This window comes from Aulonocara sp. 'chitande type north' Nkhata Bay, linkage group LG12, assembly GCF_057382095.1.
Source record: "Aulonocara sp. 'chitande type north' Nkhata Bay isolate Kocher_YH1m ecotype deep benthic linkage group LG12, A_spYH_male_GT1.1, whole genome shotgun sequence".
NCBI lineage: Eukaryota > Metazoa > Chordata > Actinopteri > Cichliformes > Cichlidae > Aulonocara > Aulonocara sp. 'chitande type north' Nkhata Bay.
This window is the reverse complement of record NC_141355.1, coordinates 22,868,709-22,890,727: the sequence shown is the minus strand read 5'-3', so window position 1 is coordinate 22,890,727 and position 22,019 is coordinate 22,868,709. Positions and strand designations below refer to the sequence as shown.

The 22,019-nt window shown below is 42.3% G+C and overlaps 1 protein-coding gene across 2 annotated transcripts in view; it reads right to left on the bottom strand.

Moving 5' to 3' along the window:
- pcsk5b (proprotein convertase subtilisin/kexin type 5b) overlaps positions 1-18,265 on the bottom strand; it is a 69,751-nt gene extending 51,486 nt beyond the window's left edge. Inside the window, exons 1-3 of one of the 2 annotated variants that reach the window (XM_086314468.1) lie at positions 17,618-18,265; positions 13,836-13,940; positions 1,616-1,768 (exon numbers count right to left, since the gene is read on the bottom strand). In XM_086314468.1, coding sequence (XP_086170594.1) covers positions 1,616-1,768; positions 13,836-13,940; positions 17,618-17,797 — 438 coding nt within the window. In that variant the 5' untranslated portion in view covers positions 17,798-18,265. The remainder of the gene's footprint in view (positions 1-1,615; positions 1,769-13,835; positions 13,941-17,617) is intronic. The other variant, XM_086314467.1, reaches the window with a different exon arrangement.
- Positions 18,266-22,019: the final 3,754 nt, after the last annotated feature.

The window sequence follows — 22,019 nt, the reverse complement described above, 5'->3', positions numbered from 1 at the left end:
CATCTATCCAACCAATTTCTTAAACCTTTATCCAGTTCAAGACTGCAGGCACGACACGGGGCTAAACGGGAGCACAGGTCCCCAGCCCATTAAAGGGCTAACACAGAGACAGACAATAACTCACATCTACACCTGCAGCCAATTTAAAATCACCAATTAAGCTAACGTGCATCATCTGTGGATTGTAGAACGCAATCAGAGCTACACCACCGAAAGCTGCGTGCCGTCTGCAAATAAAGACAACACCACCTAGTTCACAAATATTCACCAATCTCTCCCAAACTGACAGCGGCAGATCGATAACATGAGCAGATGTGCCTCTGCTTTCTCACACTCTGCTTCCACTGGAGCGCGACAAATCAGGAGGCAGGCGTCAGATATCGTTTCATCTAGCACGGGCGGGATTTTTTTAGTCCCGTCTCCCGCACCGTCTTCATTGAAAACAGCTACATGGTCACTGTCGCCGAGTGTAACCCTGGCATTTCAATATTGTTCACAGCAAATCTTATTCAGAGGCGTGTGTCACGAGCTATAGTTTATTTTCTAAAGGTTAAAGTGACATTTAGATGTGTAATGTTTAACCCTAAATTGCTCCTTCACACACTTTATTCATCGATTAGAAGCACTTTGCTATGCCTCTCACACAGCTCAATAAAATTCTAGTTATTTCAAACAATTAATGGTGTAATATTGCACTGCACTTAGATTAAATACAAACTATACAACTGGACAGAACTATCAGGCTGTGTAAGGTCACTTTGATGGGATTGACCAGAGGAAGCTTGTTTTCCATTCCAGGTTCAAAACGCACATGAAGTTCTGAAAGTCTGAAAAATATATAAAACCTCGGGTCAAAGTATCGGCAGTTATCTACACTGAGTTAACAATTGACTGAGCTGGGAACACTCGACCGCACACACAAACATATAACTAAGGAGCAATGATCTCAAGGTGTATGCAAACAGGAGTGATAAGCCAGCAAAAACAAGTATCTCCCCCCCCCACCACAGAGACACGTACACGCCTCTGTGTGGGCATTCCTGTGACAAATGCTTACAAATAAACAAAGAACCTCAATTTCCTTGTTCCAATTAGAGTTCAGATAAAAGCTAAATTTCCTCATTAATACCGGGATTTTCAAGGCACAGGTTGGAATGGTGAAGCAGAAGCCAAAATGTACAATGTTTATTTGAGAGCAATCGTTCCCTAATAGTTGTCATCAAAGCCCCATTATATTTTTGCAAAAGCAATCCCTTTTTAAAAAATTAAAAGAAATACCCATTATAACTCTGCTCATTTTTCTGAAACATCTTTGTGGGGATGCATAAGCATTTCTCTATAGGGGAAAAAAATCCTATATCAACTCTTCATTCTTATAAGACACAAACAAAGACACACGCACACACAAATCCCTCAGCTCAACTGCAGTAATCAGGACAATGCCGTGACCTAACCTGACCTTTGACCCACAAACTGGATAAATGTGGGCAAAGAACAGCATGCAATCCTCCGAGCAGACTAGATGCTGCATACACTGAGTTCATGGGCCCTTGTTATATTCTTCTGTCTGGTGTAAACAGAGAGGAAGCCTGGAATAAGTATACACTGGACTTACAATATACCACATACTGTTCCACTTGGCGTCATTATAGAATATGTTGTTTTGGGCTGGGCTGCTGTGGGCGGGGCTTGACAGCGAAAGGAGCGGGGCCTGTTTGAAATCCCTCTTGATCCTCCTTTTCACCACCTGCTGCTGTATCCACTCCACCTGAAACACACAAACAGAGACAGGCGATAGAAGAAACTGAGGAGGCTTACAATAATAACAGGGGAGCAGAATCACTTCGGAGATGACACAACCAGTATACAGGTGAAGTTCCAATGAACTGAATACTGAAGGTGAGGCAACATTTTAGGAGGATTTAAAAAAGAAAAAGTGCAAAGACATTGTCTATGTTTGCTCTTATTTGCCTTATGTGATGAACACGCAGAGGGAAAACAAAGAAACCACCTACAGAGACTAAACTACATTATACTGTTGTACGCAACCGAGCAAGACAGAAACAAATCTACTACTAGTCTTAAGGGGGTGTTTTTCTTTTGGTGCTCAGCCTTAAAGTCGTTTTTATCCCAATGGACTGCCTATAAATAAGCGTAATAAGGTTTTATGTGCTGTCTCCTCTTTTAAACGTGGTAAAAGGTGAACAAATGAAGACTGCTGAAGTAAAACAAGCCACTACAAGCCCAAAAAAAAAAAAAAAAAAAAAAAAAAAAAGCAAACTATAGATGTGGAAGACTCGCAAAGTCATGATTTATTTTTAAAGAGATATTTTAACCATGTCAGTGTTACTGTGGGCTCATCAGTTCGCTTCTCCTTTACGGAAAATTTAAAAAAAAATAAAAATGTTAAGACATTTGATGCACACATACGCACTAAAGGCTGTAAGGCCTCACAGGTAACATCAATCTCTCAAATGTTATGGGTTCGCTTCGAGGCGCAGAGGCATTCCTTGGCAGGAGCCTCGTTCAGACTTTGAGGCGGAATTTTCCAATGTCAAAATCCGTGCTGCCTGGATCCGAACGAGACGGCTGGACCCACTCGCGCCGCCCCAGTCAGCTCCTCTTAAAAACCTGCAAACCTTGTGTTTAGTCTAGAAGACTTCATCTGTCTGAGAAGGCCCGATCAGAAGTTTACGCGGACCCAGCGATGTTAACACAGAATCTGAAATATTAGCAGGTATGCGACTGGCACAACACAGAGCAGTTCTTTCTGAGACGTAAACATTTGTGTGATAAATGATCCAGGGATTCTCCGGCACCGAGTTTGCACCCAAACATGATTGTGCAACAGTTTATGGGGACGGGGGAACGGTGCACATTGGCACGAAATGTCAAGGTAGTTCTTCTTTATACAGAGTTTACAAAAGTGTGTAATTCTTCTGAGATGTCCGCCACACCAGCTTCTGTTTCTAGCTGTATAGACAGAATAATTTTCACACCGCAAGTGTTTTTGTTTTGCCGCTCAGCCCCGATAGTCCCAGAAATCTGAGGTTTTATTGAGCTATGTCCGACTGTAAAAGACAAAGCGTTTCTCCACATCAATAGAGCTCCAGCAGACAGGAGGAAGAGGAGGAGTAGAGAGAGAGAGAAGAAGAGAATAGCTGACATAATGACTGCAGAGTGATTATCTGGTCTCATGCACTGAAACAATCTGCCAGGCTCTCTCCGGAGAGTTTGAGAGCGAGGCAACAAGACAAGATAAGACGAGAGGAGAGGCGATAAAGAGCTGAAGAGAACGAGTCCTGGGAGAGTCAATAATATAAAAAAAGAAAGAAGAGAGAGAGCTGGAAGGGAAGGGAAAACAAATAGCAAGAGAGACCAAACGACAGCAAGTGAAGGGAGGATAATTGAGTTTATAAATAACTGATTTAATAACTTGAGTATGTACCTCTTTAGAAATTGTGAGGGAGGGAAAGGAATAAAGTGCAAATGATGTAATTCAATAAATCACCTCCTATAAGGAAGAAAAAAAGATGGGAAAGGAAAAGGAAATGGCAAACCAGCGCAGAGAGAAAGATAAAGTGTAGAAACGAAACAATTTTTTAAAAAACCCAGTGAGAAATTTTACTTTAGCATGATGCTTCTCCCGTCTGCCAAGGTCTCAGCTCATTTCACTCCAACTTCTATCAGGACCATCAGCTTCAAAGCAACCGTTTACACAGACCATTAGCCTCAAAACAACACTGTCATCAAGAATTGTGCGTGAGTGTGTCTGCGCAAAACCACTGGTGTATCATTACAATTTGCATACATTAGCATACCATCAACCACAATCTTTGATCAGCAGTGTAACTCTTAACTGCTCTTGTTCGTAACTTGGCAAATTGCATGGATATCTGCCCCGTGTATACCCGTAAATCCTCCTTCACCGCCATCAGGGGCGACGCAAACGCTTCAAGAAACGACAAAAACCCCCAAAAACAATAAATTCATTTTTTGCTGAAGTTTGTCTCAGATGTCGCGGGGCAAGAAACACACGTTCAGAGGAATCTAAAAGAGTTTAAAGTGGCTTTAATGAACAAGGTCAACAACCACAGAGCTGGAATTTTAAGATGCTTCTGCATGCCAGCAAGTGTACACCCTACTGAAGCGCCTTTGAGCAAGACACTGAACCTGCCACCTCCTGGGATTTAGTATTGTTTGCTACCTAAAAGCTTAGTGTTGTGAATGAGAAAGGCTCAGCTGAAGCACAAACCATACTACATCTTTGGAGATTACTCTAGATGAGGCATCTTTGTAGACTGGTGTTTGCCAATTTCACATATTCTATTGACAAAGGGGCTCTTTTTTTCCTCTTTATGAAGGCTACGATGATTCAAAAATATTTCTGAAAGCAAAAAATTATTTAAGCCAACTTTGACCAACAACGTCAAGGCAGCTGCAACCTTGTAGATCCCTTGATCATGACTAGATTGTGAAAAGAGGTAAACTCTGTTATCCCAGTGCATCCCCAGTTTTAAAAGGTTACCTGAGGTGAGCTTTAAATATTACAGCTTCCATCAAACAGCACAAACACCATGAGCACATCCTTACACCATCTTCCAATTACACTGTGCTGTTCACGCCGACACAAAAACTTGCCCTTAATTTAAAAACTGGTTACGAAAAAAGCTGCTCAGATGAAGCGTGTATTTCACCACAGCTTTGCTAACATAGTAGCGTCCCTGCAGCATTACGCAGGGTCTGTAACATAAATCATATGCCTTACTTTCAGTATCTGTGTGTCATATCTATGCCTGCATTATTAACACAATAAGAGCTCAGTGGGTGGCAGCGTGCTGGCTGTGGGGGTGCTATATGTCAACATGAGATCGCAGACATTTGTATACAAATTCTTTACATCCCAAGGAAGAAGGCTCAGCTTAAAGGTCTAGAGGTGGAAATGCCAACACTGGCATCATAATTTCAAGACTGATGGCACCCATCCATCCATAGTCATTTATATCATTTACTTCTATTCTTAAGGAGCAACAAAAAAAGCCTGGTCTTCAAGAAAAACATGAATCCATGAAAAATTAATCATTTGTTTGTGTACACGGATAAGAACTGACATTTTTTTGGAACAGTAAGTGCAAATTTGTGAGTAATGCATTTCAACAGGGAGTGTATTTTGTGTCTCCGGCATGAATCTAGCCCAGACAAAACGGAGATGCGTCACCATTGCAATTTAAAAGAATAATAATAATACTAATAATAATACTAATAAAAAGTGATGGTACTTTAATTCCTAACCAAAATCAAATTGTTCTTAAACAGCTACACTTAACCAAGTAAATAATATGAAAGTATAGTCTATAAGTAAGCATAGACCCTACAATGTTAAAAAATCTGTGAGGTGTTACAGCTTTAACTTGGGTCTTGTGAGCGGTAAAATGACCAAGTGCACCATGAACGCCTCCAGCCGCCTATTAAAAATGGAAAATATTCATTTCATGTACATGGACACAAAGATTTATGATCATTCAGATGAAAAATGGGGCTCAGAGACAAAAGATTTGGGTTTTCATGTTTTCATGTCCAGAAACAAGACTTGACAGAGTAGGTCGAGACCATTTCACAAACTGCGCTGTATATTGTGCGTGTTTAACTCTTCCACAACCTATTTCATGAAAATTTTTTAAACTTTCCACTGCTGTTGCTACAGTTGATGTTGGATTTCTTTACTGGGATTTTATTTTATTTTATTTTTTTATTAAAAATACATGTTTATCCTCTCCCTTCCTGGATTACCAGAGGCAGATAACGGCCTATGTAACACTTTTTCTGAAGTCGTTGAGAATAATGCCATCCTTTATTGTGTCTGCTAAAAATCACTCACTGATAACAGCCTGCAGTTATCCGCATCAATTGTGCCATGAATGCGAGGCCCTATCCAAACAAAGCCAATATCGCCCGTATTATTGCCTCTAAAACTTCCCCATGTATCACTACCATTGTGTCAGTGCCAACTCACTGGCTGGCTCTGGGGCATAACGACCTCCTCCATTCATTTAACTGCAGTGTGGTGTAGCAGAGGAATGATCTGGTAGAACCTGTACCTCTGTCACCCTGCCTTTACTCCCAGTCTGACTCCCGCTCCTATCTCACTTCCTTTTTTTCCCCCTTTTTAAATCCCTTTCCTCGTCAGCCCCCCCCCCTCTCCTTCGCTGCATTTTTCAGTCTTCTTCTCTGCAGGTGCCCATTTCTCTCTCAGATGGCCTGTCTCTGTCTCTCTCTCTCATTCCCACTCCAACCCCCTTCCAACCTCCCTCCCTCCCTCGCTCTCACTCTCATTCACTCTGTATAAGGGTTTGCAGGTGGCTCTAGCTGGCTGGGTCAGTAACCAGGGGAAACTGGGGAAGAGTTCACTTCAATAGAACAAATGGGAACAAATTGATCCACTTTTACTGCTGTTTGTGTGACGATGTTAGAGCTCCAGGCAAAAAAAAGCTAATGGATAGTGAGCAGAACACCCAGTGAAACCCTTGCAGTAACATGAGAAACCAGTTCTTGTCCTCTCTCTGGGGTATTTCAGAGACTCGGCCCTAACTCGGCCATCACAAACAGCGTGGGCCGTCATGGCCAGCTGTGGGGGCTCGTCTCAAAGCTTAGACTATTTTAATGGTTCATTTGTTAAACAAATTCAAACTAAAAATTCAGGATTCTCGGCCTAATGGAAATTTGTACTTGGGACTAAGATGAGTCTGATAAAATCTAAGGGTATGCACATTATCCCTGAGGTCCAGACACTAACTATGTCGTCTCCGTAATGCAATGAGCGTCCTCGTCTTCTGCATATCTATGAATACAGCAAGGCATCTGTGCGGTGAACAAAAAAATTCTGTGAGCCAAAAGAGAAAAAACACTGAGCATATTTTAATTGTTTAACAGTGTAATACGTAGATATGAGCTCATTTTGGTAGTTTTACTACGTGGTAAACCGCTGTCCTGATGTGGCGGAGCAATAAAACATTCAAATTTAATTTTGTTGTCACGGCTATTTTGCATTTTAGTCTATCCCAGTGAGGATTCAGCTGCAAACCACACCTGGCTCTCAGTTTTCATGCACATGTCTGAATAGATGACTTCAAGTAAACAAGAGCCTTTCTAAGTGAAACCGGCTGGAAGCACCGTGCTCCTTCAGCTAGAAGGCGTTCGGCAGTTGTTTCTCCCTACTAATCTCTGCGCACACATCAAAAGGACACTACAAAAGGAGAAAACAACCACTGTCGTGCTGTAATTGTTGTTTACAGTAAACTTGAAATGTCTGGAAATAGATTTCAGGCAAAGCAGACTAAGTGTACTTGAACAAAAAAAGAGAAAAGACTGCGGCTGTCCAAACTCTCTTGGAACTCCCAGCATGAATGACTCACGAGCATGCGTCAGCAGAACTGAGCAAGGTGCATGCCGAATACTGCTTAATACAAAAAGACAAGTTCGTATAGATAGCCACTTAATTAGGTACACTTGTTAAGCTGCTCGTGGCATGGCACCTCAGTGCATTTAGGGATATAGACATGGTCGAGACCACCTGCTGAAGGTCAAACCAAGAAGAAAGGTCGGCTACAGCAGCAGAAGACACTGGGTGCCACTCCTGTCAGGTCAGAACAGCTAAAAAGAGGATATCGGATTCCACAACAGAAGATTTAAAAAAAATGTTGCCTGATCTGACGAGTCTCCAGTTCTGCTGTGATATTCAGATGTTAGGGGACAGAATTTGGCATAAACAACATGAAAGCATGTATCCATGCTGCTTGGCATCAACAGTTCAAGTTGTTGTTGGTGATGTTGGGATATTTTCTTTTCCAAAGTTGAAGTTATTTTTACTTTTGTTCCCAACTTTGCTCATTTGAATTGAAGTACAGGGATTGGAGAAGAGGCCACTTAGAGGCAAAAGGTAGAGAAGGGTAAATATCTACTCGGAAAGAGGGTGTACTGACCTGTACTAAACTTCAGACGCTCCACAACCAACTGTGGAAGAAAACTTCTGCTGCAGAGAGCCTGTTAAGGCCAGGTTTGAAAAATAGATATGTCCACACACGACTAACAGATTCCAGCTGTGCAACTACAACAATTACACTTGTGGCTCTCGTGTCAACATTTTTTCTCCTAGTTGATATTTAGGGGCATGAAACAGAGTAAAGATTTTGACCTCTCTATGCGGTAAGACAAAGAACTTACGGCATGCATCGCATCTGCCACCAGCACCAAAACAGCATATGATGAAAAGTTTTCTTTGACCTACTTTGATGTGAAAATACAATGACAGCTTAGAAGGAGCAAAAAAAAAAAAAAAAAGAAAAGGTTAATAAATAAGCCAAAAGTAACGTTCAAAAACAACAATGCAGTCATGCATATTTTCACAGATACAGCACGGCGCAGGCTCTCCCCTGCGACAGCACTGACAGTCGTCTACGTTCTCGTGCATGTAAACTGTGTCGCACTCCAGACAGAAATCAGAGGATGCAAAACCTTTAACAAATTATGTTTGATCAAGAAGCTTTTAAAATGTTTCCAAATAGCTTGTCCTGAAATACTTTCTGCAGGTTTTCCCAGATTTCTGCATCCTGGGAGTCCAAAATGACTACAGCAGCTACAGCCACAACATCTATGTTTATAGGAAATGTGCCAAGCTGAACTAAACTCAATCTAGGATCCCATCGGCAACCCTCTGATGCTTTAGCCTCTGTAGACAGAGCCAATATTTCAGGGCTTCCTTTGTAGCCAGCAGATATCTGGGACAATACTTCCTCTTAAGTCCACTTGTCATTGTTTACGACTGTCAATCGATTTTCAAAAGCTACGTGGCATCAGTGGCCAACAGCTTCAAGATTGCATTTCAGTGTTCCCTTTTTTCCTTGTTCACCTCCATGCAGTCAAAAGCTGTTCAAATGGGATTCATCAATACAATACTATACAATACAATACTATTTCATGAACCCTGTTTGTCCTTGTTTAAGGGTCAAGGTGACGCCACGTGCCCTCTCACAGCCTGGAAAAATAAGCGGTCTTTGACCTGAGAGGCAAGTGACACTGCAGTTAGGCGGGTGCCATAAAGTGGTAATCTGTGCTGTGCCTCATCTCCATGGTAACATGTGTGCCAGAGTCTACTGTGGATGGTAGGGTGCGCCTTTCACGGCATCGCTACACCCCTCTGACTCACCCACACACAAAACACACACGGCTGTCATTATTACAAAACCTGATTGCAAAACATCATTAGCAGAATGCCAGACCTCGCTGCTGCCAAACTGGCTGTCACGTTGATCCCAAACCTCATAGACAGGTCCGCAAAAAGGACAGCCAGTCAGCAAGGGAAACACCGACAGCTCTATTTCGCTCCACTTTTCATTTATTCTGTGTCTCCGATGCATCTTTCTCCTTCTTCCGTGCATTCTAATAGGCAATCTTCTGTTTTCTGTCATTTAACCTCTTCTCTCTAATCTAGTCTTTTTTTCTTTTCTTTTTTTAAATCTCTCAGTTTCCCAGCCAGCTGGCATCCGGACACAGACCTTCCTCCAGCGTGGCACAGTGTCAGGCCCAAGAGGGCAAGAGAACCAAAGACAGAGGGAGGGGGACGAGTGCACAGAAAGCAACAGTGAGAAAAGAGGGAGCTCTTGACAGGTGATGACAGCAGGTGAACAGAAAAAACAAAAAACAGCTGAGTGGCCCAAAAATACAGAGAAAGGAAACTGAAGAGAAACAATGAAACAGGATAACAGATAAGCGGGTAAAGAAGGTGACAGACGGCTCCTTTTCTTTCTTTTCCTCCTCTTCCCGTTTCATCCCGTCTTCCAGTAATCACACTGATCCATCACCATCATTCTTCAGCAGTCGCCGTGCATTTATGAGTCCGACACAGATTTATTCGCCGTTCAGAATCTGCATGCAACATCGCCGCTGCTGTATGTAAACGCTGTAAGAGGCATCGCTGCCCTGTTTCCTCAGGATCAAGTCCCAGCCTGTTCAAGAAAGTGACCCGCTTCATCAAACAGGCAGACATCAACAAGTCTGAGTCAGGTACTAAGATGACAAAAATATGCAAAATGTGAGATAAGGAGGTTTCACGTGTCTTGGACGAGTCAAACGGTCTTTTACTTCAAAGGCTTTTTAAATCTACTGTAAACATAAACAAGACATCAGAGGAGCAGACAATTGTACAATCGTGTGAACAACCAACAGGTTTGATTTAGTGATTTGTCCCCCGTGTTTTGATAAAGCTCAGTGTTGTGATGTGGAGGCCTCGTGTGTAATTCGGTCCGGGTTTGTTGACCCGATGAAGTGACGAGAAGAGCACTGACAGCGGTTTAGATCAAACTCTTGTTCAAACGGAAAGTTTTTTCTCAGCTGACGACAACAACAACAAAAGCATGTTATTTACTTTACTAAGGCTGTATTTTAGAGTTACAAAAGAAATCCTGCCCACAGTGATGTGAAACCAAAAAACAAACCTCATAATAAAGATCAAATATTCTGATTTATGATTATGTCACGTTGTGTTATGGTGATCCACAACCATCATGGAAAAATTTTGTTTTGTCCGTGACGGATTCTGTAGGAGAGTTGTGCCATCTGATCTGCCACAACCAGGTTCCTCTGGCTGAGATCAAGATAAACTGTCGGTTTATCATCAGGAAAACACAGAGCAGCTGTGGCTTCACTGGGATCTCAACGCTTGGACGGAAAAGTTTAGAATTTCTCTGAATTTGGATTTACTAGGGCTCCACTCTGACCCCTGGGCCCTATTTCAGGAAGCCGGTTTAGAAAACTCAGAGTGAAAAACAATACTCAGGGTTGAGTAACCCCGAACTGTCCAACTCGGAATATTCGGTTTCAGAAAGGCTGATAACAATTAATTCAATCAACGCGGAGTTGCTTTAACCCCAAGTTAAACGCGCGCACGAGGATACATAAAGCCCTGATTAGTGGAGCACAGATTAAGCGAGTCACCATGGAGACGGAGGGAAAGAAGGCGCGGTCAATGTATTTTACAGCGCTTGAGGCCGAAATTCTGATGGCAGCATATGCTGATAACATGCAAATTCCGCGGAAAAAAAGTAACACAGCCTCAGCTGCAAAACAAAGGGAACATGCATGGCAAAACATAGCCGACAGAGTCAATGCGTGAGTGTTAATTTAAACATTGATCTAGGGATTTCCACCCATTTAACACGTTATTGTATTTTATTTTATTTTTTATTTCATACATTTTATTTTGTGATGTGATGTGAGCACAGGTGCAACCCAACAGGCCCCAAACGTTCCTGGCAGCAAGTAAAAATGAAATATAAAAATATAGTCCAAACAGGTAAGGTGTAATTGTATTATGAGCCATAGTGCTTGGTCTGTTTGTCCGATGTAAATCAATTGCAGTTAGAGGCTACATTAATTTCCCCTCTGTAAGCACTTATTGAAATTATCTGAGCACATTACAAGTACATATTTGCTTACTCTGTATGCTCAAATGTGACCCGTTATAGCCAACAGAAAAAAAAGCGGAGGCCCGAAAAACAGGTGGGGGTCCTCCACCACCACCACTCACAAAGGCTGAGCAGTTGGCTTCCACATTTGTGATAATGTTGGCAGCATCACATATGATCTTCACAGTGCAGAGAACACAAATTAGCATCCATTACTATAGTGAAATAATTTGTTAGTTTGAAATGCTACAGGGAGCTATGTACCTGTACATTAATGCTGTGGAAAGACTTCCTGTTCACATAGTCTCCTTCATTTACTGAAGGAGCAATGATTGGAATGTGAGTGCCATCTATACAGCCAATCACGCCTGGGAACCGTGAAAATAAATGTAAAATTTAAGTAGTAGTTCAAGTATCACCACATCATAAATTAAGTTTTGTTCATCCTGCTACCTGCAATTTTGTGGAATCCCTCTTTGATAAATCTTGTGGGTCTATGACCGGGGAACACCACAAACGAGTACAGGAGACGTTTCAGTGCAACTGTAACATTCCTGACTGCCCGACAGACGGTAGCCTTGGAAACGTGCTCAGCGTCACCAATATTATACAGAAAGCTCCCGTTTGCAAAAAACCGAAATGCAATACAAATAATATGTACAGAACTGAGAGAATGTCCGCGATGTGTCACATGAGCAATATTAGGCCTGAGGATGTTATTCAAATGAATTATAGATTGTGCTGAAAAACGGTAACGTTCACACAGGAAATCATCAGGAAATGATAAAATGTCCAAACGCGCTCTAATCACTCTCTCCCGGCGGAGAATTTGGGCTTCAACATCTACTGGCTCTTCAAGGAAGGAGCACGCCATGTCTGACACTTCCTACAGTCAGGTTTCTGACAAAGAGGCGGAGAAAGTCAGGGTTAGTTGAAGTAAACCTGCTAGGGGGCAGGTTAGCTTCACGGAGTGTGTCGTCATAGTAACTCACTCAGAATTAATCTAAACTCGCTTTGTGAAACCGAAAACCCAGAGTTTTCGTTAACTCAGGGTATACTTACTCAGAGTTTGCACTAAACCGGCTTCCTGAAATAGGGCCCTGGTCTCTGACAAGTAGGTGGCTATATGTACACACACACACACACACACACACACACACACACACTGGACACTTTATTAGATACACCTTAACTCACAACTCACTGCATCCAGTTACAATTTAGGTGACCTGCTGAATATGTTGAGGCATGCTCAATAATCCAGGTTAGGAAATCCCAGAAAGTTGCTTTTGTTCATCTGGAAGCCGAGTTTTCAGTGGAAGAAATGTTTCATCGCTTATACAAGTAACTTCTTCAGCTCACTGCAGGCTTCCCCCAACACGACTGCCTAACAGTGAGATGTGAACTCAGTTTTATAATCGTTGATATTCAAAGGCTATGAGCACTATTCACAGAGAAGTACAATCACACCATCGTAAAATGATGAAAGATGTACTCTTACGGCCCCTTCCTCGGTTCAACTATGATTGTTCCACATAAGTACTCCACATCCTACCACTCTTGCTCACAATGTCACAAATCTCTGATCATCTCAAACTACTTTCTTGAGTAATCTACCGGATCTCAGTTTAGTGGAGAACCTTTGGGATGTGGTAGAACAGGAGATTCACATCATGGATGTGCAGTAGACCGATCTACACCAACCGTGCTATCATGTTCACATGGACCGAAATCTGTGAAGAATGGTTCCAGCACCTCATTGAAACTGTGCCATGAACAATTAAGGTAATTCTGAAGGAAACAGGGTGTCCAGCCCAGTACTGGAGTACGGTGAATCAACCATTGTCAACACTGTTGACAAGTTTATTTCAAGGAAAATTATATTTTTAATCTTCTTTTATCTCCTTTAACCTCATCAAATTCAAACTAAAAGCAGTAGTAGGCAGATTTCATCATTATTCACTTGGCTGTTCGCAGGATGAACCACTGCAGAGTAAGATGACAGCCCTTGTAAGAGGTGTATGAAAAATCTACTGAAAACATGTTCAATTCTGGCAAAAGGTCCTCAGTGTATGCTAAAAGTTAATATTTAACTTATCAGTTAAAAACATCTTAACTCAAGGTCCACTTGCTTTTTCCAGAACTGCAAACAGAACCTCATGATCTTCATCAGCGGATGGAGTTTGTTCAGTTGAGTCACCTGATGATAATCAGTCATCTCCATCACAAGTGAGTGAACTTTGTACAGATTTGAACACCACACGTTATCCAGGAAAAGGAACTTGAATTAAGATCATATAAAACTACCTACAGTATCATTTCAGCACAAAAGAAACATTGATGCTCAATCTTTCATAAACAGCACAACAGACTTACCTTAGGCTCCATGGAAATGAAACTATGGCGACCACGGCTGGACAAAGTCGACCTCTTAATAGTCCGACTATGGAAGAAGTGATAGTGGTCTCTGAGATCCCCAATCTGCAAAACACACAAACAGACTATTCATCACCACTATGCCTTTCTCTGCTATAGTCTCCTAAAAAGTGAGCTTCATTTTTAATGCTGCTCACAGTTTTCTAAAGTCAAGGCGCAGGTCTCGCCATCTTCTCACTGCTGATTTATTCCCTGCTGAGAGCAAGACTATATTGTCAGAGAACCAGCGCACAATGGTTGGTTTGAACGTTAGCAGCGGCGGAAGTAACAGAAGTTGGGAGTTATGTCTACAAGAGGAAAACCAAGTTGGATAGTATCTGCAAGTCATCTGTGAACTTCTTGTCGTAGCTGTTCTTATAGCTACTGACATGAGAGGTTCAAGCTTTGGACCCAGCGCTTTGCGGCACCGCTAACAGTTAGTTTCGTTTTTGTTTGTTTTCTAAAACAAGTGGAACTTGTGGAAAGGATGTATCAGTGAGCCACCGTCATTATTTCAGGGCTCTTAATCATTGTTGTTTAAAATAGATCTTTATAACTCTTTATGGCTGCACGATTGTTGCAGTGCTGCAGAAAGAATATGGGCCTGTCATCATTAAAAAGGCTGAGAACCACCATAGCTTTAAGTATTTCAAAACATTTTTCTAAAAAAGGTCATGTTTTTGAATTATAATGACATTTTTCTCTCTTAATATTTGTTTTTTCCCAGATATTATACAGAAACCACATTTAGGCTCTTAAATCAATCAGATAAAGGACAAAAGGCTGTGAACTTTAAAAAGAAAAAGAAAAAAAGGAGGGACAGCGAGGGGCAGACAAGTAAAGTGAAAACAGACAAACACAGAGAGGCCAGACAAATGTACAGATAGACACACACACAAAGATTTTGAGTGACAGAGGATCCACAGACAGACAATGTTAGACGGAAAGCTGCTGGTCGGTGATTAGTTTTAATAATTGATAAAGACCAAACAGTCCCTCAGATGATCAAACTGTCATGGCTACCAAGGGTCCTGTGCTATGTCACTGATCCTTCCACTGCCACAGAGCCCATCAGATCAGCTTTCGGCTCATGTACCGACACACACTCCAAAGTAGAGATGGATAAAATGAGAGGCAAGAAAGTGCCAATAAATCCATGACTTTCAGTATAACATCTAACCTTCAGCGTGCGTTTTCAATCTTAACTTGAAAAACAGCTAAGCCTACAAATATGGCTTGTTGCTCAAGATATGACTGTGTGATCATATGGGCAGGCACATTACGGTAGACTGAAATTTTATCGGAATAATTCAAGAGTGAATCACAACTTCTACTTAACTGTTGGGAATTACACATCTCAGTCCTGCAGAAAAAACACTTCATCAGTGATTCATGATGTCTTACTTCTCCAGACCTTTTTCACTAGAAGCAATAAATCTCCATATCATCTATATTTCATGACCAATAGTACCAAGAAATGCCAAAAGGTGATGCGCGTTTTCCCTTTGGACCTTAATGTTTCATACCTGTAAGACTAATGTCTCATAACAGGACAAAGACTTCAGGACAAAACACACAGGCTGAGACACTGCGGTACTTTGACACCTTCTTGCTTCACGGTGCAAACACTGCAGCTTTATCACGGCCTCTCAAACAAATCGAGGACAATGCTCAATAATCAAATGAATCATTTTTTCAATGGAAAACTGATCGTTTCATGTGTTTGGATTATTAGCGTTGTCAAAAACAAAGGTGTTACTCTAGACATTGCACTTGTTTAGTTACCTCTAGAGTAACAATGCTGATTGGCCTGATGCCTTTAACAAATACTACAAACTGCACAAAATATGTAACATGTCGTTGATGTCATGATGCACACACTTCCTGCACATGTGTGTCTCTAGATTACGACCAGTGGCTTTCACGGGCTCTCTCATCTCCTCAAAAAAAAACAAAAACACCAATTTTAACAGAGATCCACGTCTGAGGCCTTGTCAGCTGATTTAGCCAGTGTCTTAGTCTGGGAAGGGGGCTCCATAGTTAAGAGGATTACCCAGAATTCCCCAACGAGGTGCTCCCTCTCTCCATGCCAACTCTTTTCATCCATCCGTCCATCTATCGTCCTTTCTTTCACTCCCTCCTTCTCCCATCTCCCAGTGTGTGGTTATCTTTGTCTGTGCTCTTCTTTCCAACCCTGTGAAGAAGACCATATTGTCCGCCACACTGTTTTCTATCCATTCATCTTTTTTTCCCCCCCCTCACAAATTTAAACTCCATCTCATTTAGTGGCTATTCCCAGAATTATTTCATTACTAGCCCCAGCAAGTTTTTTTTTGATTTACAAACGCTTGGCAGCTTAAGTTCTTCGTGCACATACATGAGTGCTGCACTGATATCAGGAGGACTGGGTGGGTGTCAGAGTTCACATTAGGCAACCAAAAGTGTGTTGATATCGCTCCCATGGGAGCGGCTTTCGGCTGACCCCCAAACCAGGAAGTGAAGTAAAAACTTGTCTATGAGGTGTCAAAGTCCAGTGAGCCTTCCTGTATTGAGATGGAAATTAGGGCGAATGGTGGGGGTTGGAAGCAACACTCCACCACTCCACTCCACAGGAAAATTCCTATGGGGGTGGTATAGAAAGAGGGGGGTCCACACATTAGTTCCCGTCAAAGAGAGGGGATAAACGAGGCCATTAAGGCCTACTCTCTAGGGTGTATAGTGGGTGGGCAGGCTGGATAAGGTGGAGGGGTGGAGGTTCAATAGCTGTTGACTGGACTACCCCACAACAACCTGTCAGAATGCCCCCTCTGTTCCATGCTGTCTTCATGTCGACCGCTGACAAGTGCAGGCTTGAACTGCCCACGTAGTTCAGTCGTATGTGTGAGGTCCACATTTGTGTGTCTTCTCTCTTTTGTTAAAACAAAACAAGTACTATGCTAAAAAAAATAATAATTTTAAAACATTTCCTAAAACCACATTTGGACCAAGTTAACAGATAAATTCCTCATCTGGTGTTTACCAATAAAATGACAAAACATAAAAAGAAAGGAGGCACATCTGAAGCCAGTGTCTGTGCGTGTATGTTCTTCACCAGATGGATCCAGGAGTTAGTTTACACCATGTTAAGCAATGGCACCTGCTTTTGGCCTGATGCGGCTGATCTAATCGATACTGGAGGGCCTTGAACAGTGGAATTATGTACAGTATGGGGAATTAAAGAGAAAAAGACAAAACAAAAACAGCTTGAGCAGCCCCGTTTACTACTATATAAAATGGTGTTTGGCTCACACACCAAGGACTTTTGAGTGAAATCTTACACACACACACACAGAGAGAGAGAGAGAGAGAGAGAGAGAGAGAGAGAGAGAGAGAGAGAGAGAGAGAGAGAGAGAGAGAGAGAGAGAGAGAGAGAGAGAGAGAGAGAGAGAGAGAGAGAGAGAGAGAGAGAGAGAGAGACCAAGCACATGAGACTTCAGTGGAAACACCGTGAAGAGGCACCTGTTGTGCCATCCTGCAGCTGGTCTACTTTCTTTGTTACTTAAAGCTTCTCCTTCCCTGGTCTGTTTCAGAGTTAAAAGAACCCGAGTTGGCTCAGGTTTGGACTTCAGACTTTGAGGTTTAATCGCGCAACTTTGCCGCCTTGGAAGAGGCATATTAAGCCCAATTTTAAGAGTTGACGAAAACACAGAGAGACACAAATTAGAGGCAACTTTGACCGGATCAATAAGCAGTAAGACACATACCTGTCCCATGTTTCTATAGCCGTATTTTTCCGCTATCCGGTCAGCCACCTCGGGTCCCCCGGCTATCCTGACTGCCCAATGGTTGGTGTAAATCCGAGCTTTGCACGGCGGGGACGCAAAGCCGAGGTAGAGCGCCAGGACGCATAGCAAGCCTCTTCTCCAAGCGGCGTTGTGGACCATCTTTTAAACAGACTCTTCTCCTCCTCCTCCTCCTCAGCCGACCAGGCAAACAACCAAACTTCTCTTCTCGCCGAGAGAGGCTCTCATAGAAACACAAATATCCCGGCAAAAGAACTGAGAGAGAGAGAAAGAGAGAGAGAGGAATGGGGAAGGAAAGGAGGTCCGAGGGGGAAAAATACACCTTATCTTCAAACCTCTCTTTTTCACATGGGAGAGTTGGAAGTTTCGTGCGTCTTCTCTCTATTCCCCCCCTCTCTCTCTTTCTCTCTCTCTCTTTTTCCACGGTGGATAGAGAGGAAGTGTGAGTGTGTGAGCGCTGTGCGTCTTCTGCGCGCAAAGTTCGCGTACGTGTGTGCGCGCAGAGCTCCTCAAAGCTGATTTCTGCTTCTCCACGAACAACTCGGATGTTGCTCGTTCAGCTCATCGGGCTTTCATGTGGCGAAATGGCTACAGCGCCTCCCCACAAATAACTAGCTGACACTCTGGAGAGTAGAAACAACTCAAGCCGCGGGGTTTCCCTGCCGAGCTCCGCTGGGTCTTAAAGACACTCGGCTTGGATCCGCCGCCGCTGCCCGCCTGTCTGCCAGACGCAAATCAGCCGCAGGGAGGGGTCAAACCGGGGGCTCCAAGGGATTCCTCCAAGAGCCCCCTCACCCTTACTCAATACCCTCTCAAAATTAAGAATTAATTATCTCAAAGTCGAGTGGAAATTATAGAAATCGAACTTTATTTTTAATTACTTTTGATTTTTTCATCAATTGACTGACAAAAGACACTGTGACTGCAAAGAGTGAACATATCCGCTGATGTGTACCTTAGGGTAATTTTCCATTTTCCTAACTGGTGGAGCAAGTACCCCGGGGGGTATTACTGCAGTAGCCTGGGGGTTAAGTAGACAAATTAGTAGTTAAAAAACCCAAAAGAACCTTATTTAACTAAGGTAGCCTGAGCAGCTTTGAGCAGAAAAGGTAACAGTTATCTAAAACGAATGTTTTAGGGGCAGAAAGGCAAAAAAAATATGGATCCATTATTTAAAATATTATTAATTGTTAAATATTTTATCAAAAAACAAGTATCTTACAAAATGTTTTTGATGTATATACTGTTAATATAATATATAAATATAGACCTATATGGATATATTTTCTAAGTAATTAGGAAGTGTGCTGCTTAAAGTAGGCATAGGTTTAAATGTATTTGCTAAAGAACAGTTTAAATAGGCAGCCAACATAACTGGATCCAATATTTTAAAATATCAATATTGGAGATATGGGAAATGGCTAAAATTGCTCACTTAGAGTATGAATAATATACACTTTTTGCAAGTATGCAAGTATAGGAATTTAAAGCTAATAGTTTGAATATATATGTGTACAGTACTTTGCAAATGTCTTGAGCCGCACCTCATTTCTTGATATCTATATATTTATTTATATTTTATAAGAGTAGTGGATGAATGGCTATGACTGACTGTTTGAAAGCAGGTCAGATCCTCTTTTAAATCTGTTCAAATAAATACATTTGAACTTGAAACATTTGAGTTTCTGGAGTCCCTGTGACAGTGCTGGGGATGATAATGATACAGAACTGACCCCAAAAGTGATTAGTATTATCAGCAGATTACCTGTTATGTCTGTTTTCTTGATTTTGGGATTCATGTGGTTGTTAATCCCCCCAAAAAACACAGACAAACTTTTAAAGGTAGAAAGAAACATGTTGAGATTCTTCACTGGACCTGATATGACAATCTACACTTTTGATATTCTGCAAATTAATTTATAAAAAACACACAGGAGTGTGCACTTTACATCTGGTGACTCCGATGGGAGTGCTGTTTTCTAACGATCGACCGTTTCGCAAGCTTTCCCTGACTGACAGATTTTTATATGTTTGCCCGCGTATCACATTTCAAAAGCTGTGGTGTTTTTCCCTTACTTTTCACCCTGAAAAGTTCACCAGCTAACAAGATGGCTCATTATACTTTGGATGCAGCTCGTTTTTCCCGCACCTTGAAATCTGCTTTTGAATGCATGCTTTGTCAGTCTCTCTGGCCAATATTGACACAGACATGCCAACGTAAAGTTGAGCAAACTATGACCTTCACCTCAGCCATCATCCAATGAGAAACAACCACAGATGTGTAAATATTATTTATCCAGAAAGAAAATATTCTTCTTATTTACAGAAGACACCTAATCCCTCTTTTAGTTTTGTCAGTTTGATGATTCTTTACGTCACGATTAATGATTTGCCGTGCGGATTGTTTCGAAAATATCTTAGGTTAGTTCGCTTGAGTTGGGTTTGCCTTCGGCTACATCTTTGGATGCTCGACTGCCGCTTTGCTGTATGTCGGGATTATGTGCCTTCCTCCAATACTGGTTTAATGCACATTTTCTTCTATATCAGTGAAGCTCTAGATGTCATGGCCCCCCAGATCACAGCCCAGGTCAAAGCCGAGTGAACGCTGTCATTGTGGAATGTGTTCAGAATTGAGCCTTTCATTCAAGGTCCTTGTTGATTGATGGGTTTTTGTTTTGCAGCAGTTTCCTGGCGACGTCTCTGTTCGCACTGAAAACTCTGTTCTGAGTGGTACACAAGTAAAAATCAGCATAATTGCACTAATTACAGCCAATTTTATTGCTGAATGGACCCCGCTGCCACGTCTTACAACAAGCGGGAGGACAAGACCATCTCACGGCACGCTCAGATAGAGACGAAAGCGAGTTAAAAAGGCAGATCCACTGATCGCACTCCATTCAGCAGGGTGAGAAAAGAAGAGGAGACAAGATACAGCAGAAATTGATCTGGGCATCAAAATTGAGCACCCAGGTCACGAGACAGCCTTGAGCAATGGGGCCCCCTGGTTTCCATTCAGGTCTTAGCTGTCGCGATATCCTGCGTGACAGCTTCACAGCTCCCAGAGTCTTCTCCAGGGAGAGAACCGAGTGAATCCCAACAAAACGTCTTTGTCGACATCTGAGAGCGGAGCGGTCACACGAGTGTCAACAAACACTCCGAGGGGCATTCCTGTGTGCATTCCTGTGCCTCTTCAGTGGAATAACAGGGTGAATCGCGTGTTTGAAGCCAAACACAACTTCGGGGGGGGGGGACTCCACGATACAGTACAATAGAAGGCCTCAACAGGAAACCGCAGCCAACAAGCTTCATTCAACAAGGACACAGCTAATTTGTTCATTCAGCATTGAGCCCATCACTTCTACAGGGAAACATCCCACATGATTTTTCTTCCATCAGCACAGGCATGTTATCAGATGTGAGCTAGTCATGTAAATGCATCCAAATTGCTTTCTAATGTCTCCACATTCTGTCATTGGTTTGCTTTCCTTTTCTCTCCAAATGTTCTGTTTTTTGCTCTTTACTTTCCTTCACGTACCTTTATGTCCCTTTGGTTATTTCCCATGGCTCCTTGGCCTATTACGTATTGGTATCTCTCTGGGCGGACATCCAGGGAGCTGAGGCAACTTCACTTTGACCTTTGACCTTGTCGTTTTAGGCTCCTGCACTTAGGCCACAATAGCACCTGCCATTCACCAACTTTCTCTCCTCGCTGTCCTGAATTTTATCCTCCCATATAACCATCATTCTCCTCATCTCTTCACCCTTTCCTTTGTCCAACACATTCCAGGGTTATATAGGCTCCTCTGGGTGTTCACACACACTCTCTACATTCACTTGAGACAATGAATGTAGGGTGGAGACAGAGAGCAGTATAGCTAAAACTTTGAAGGTCCATCTGTGAATGTTGTCACCACCAGTTTTCTGTGTACTTATCAGGCAAAAATGACTCAAATAATCTGCAAAAACAAAAAAGTGTTTGTTTTTTTTAGGTTTGATCACCTCACATTTAGACACACTCGTGTAGCATCACACGTATGAACTGTGTACATTGATCTGCCTCAGTATTAAAACCAGCTTCATGAAGGCCCCACTCTCTGTGCTGCTCAAACAGGCCTGAACCAGCTGTATATGGATGTAGGACCTCTGGAAGCAGAAAGCTGGCAGAAGAGCTTCCGTGAATTAGGCTTGTTCCAGTATATCCCACAGACTGGGATCAGGGACATTTAGGGGCCCTTTCATCACCTTGATACTTTGTCACGTTACACAAGCCGAGCTGTTTTTTCAGTGTCACAGGGCACTTTGAACTTTTGAGGAACAGCATGCCGCTGCCATGTGAAGCATGTCAGGTTGATATACTGATAAA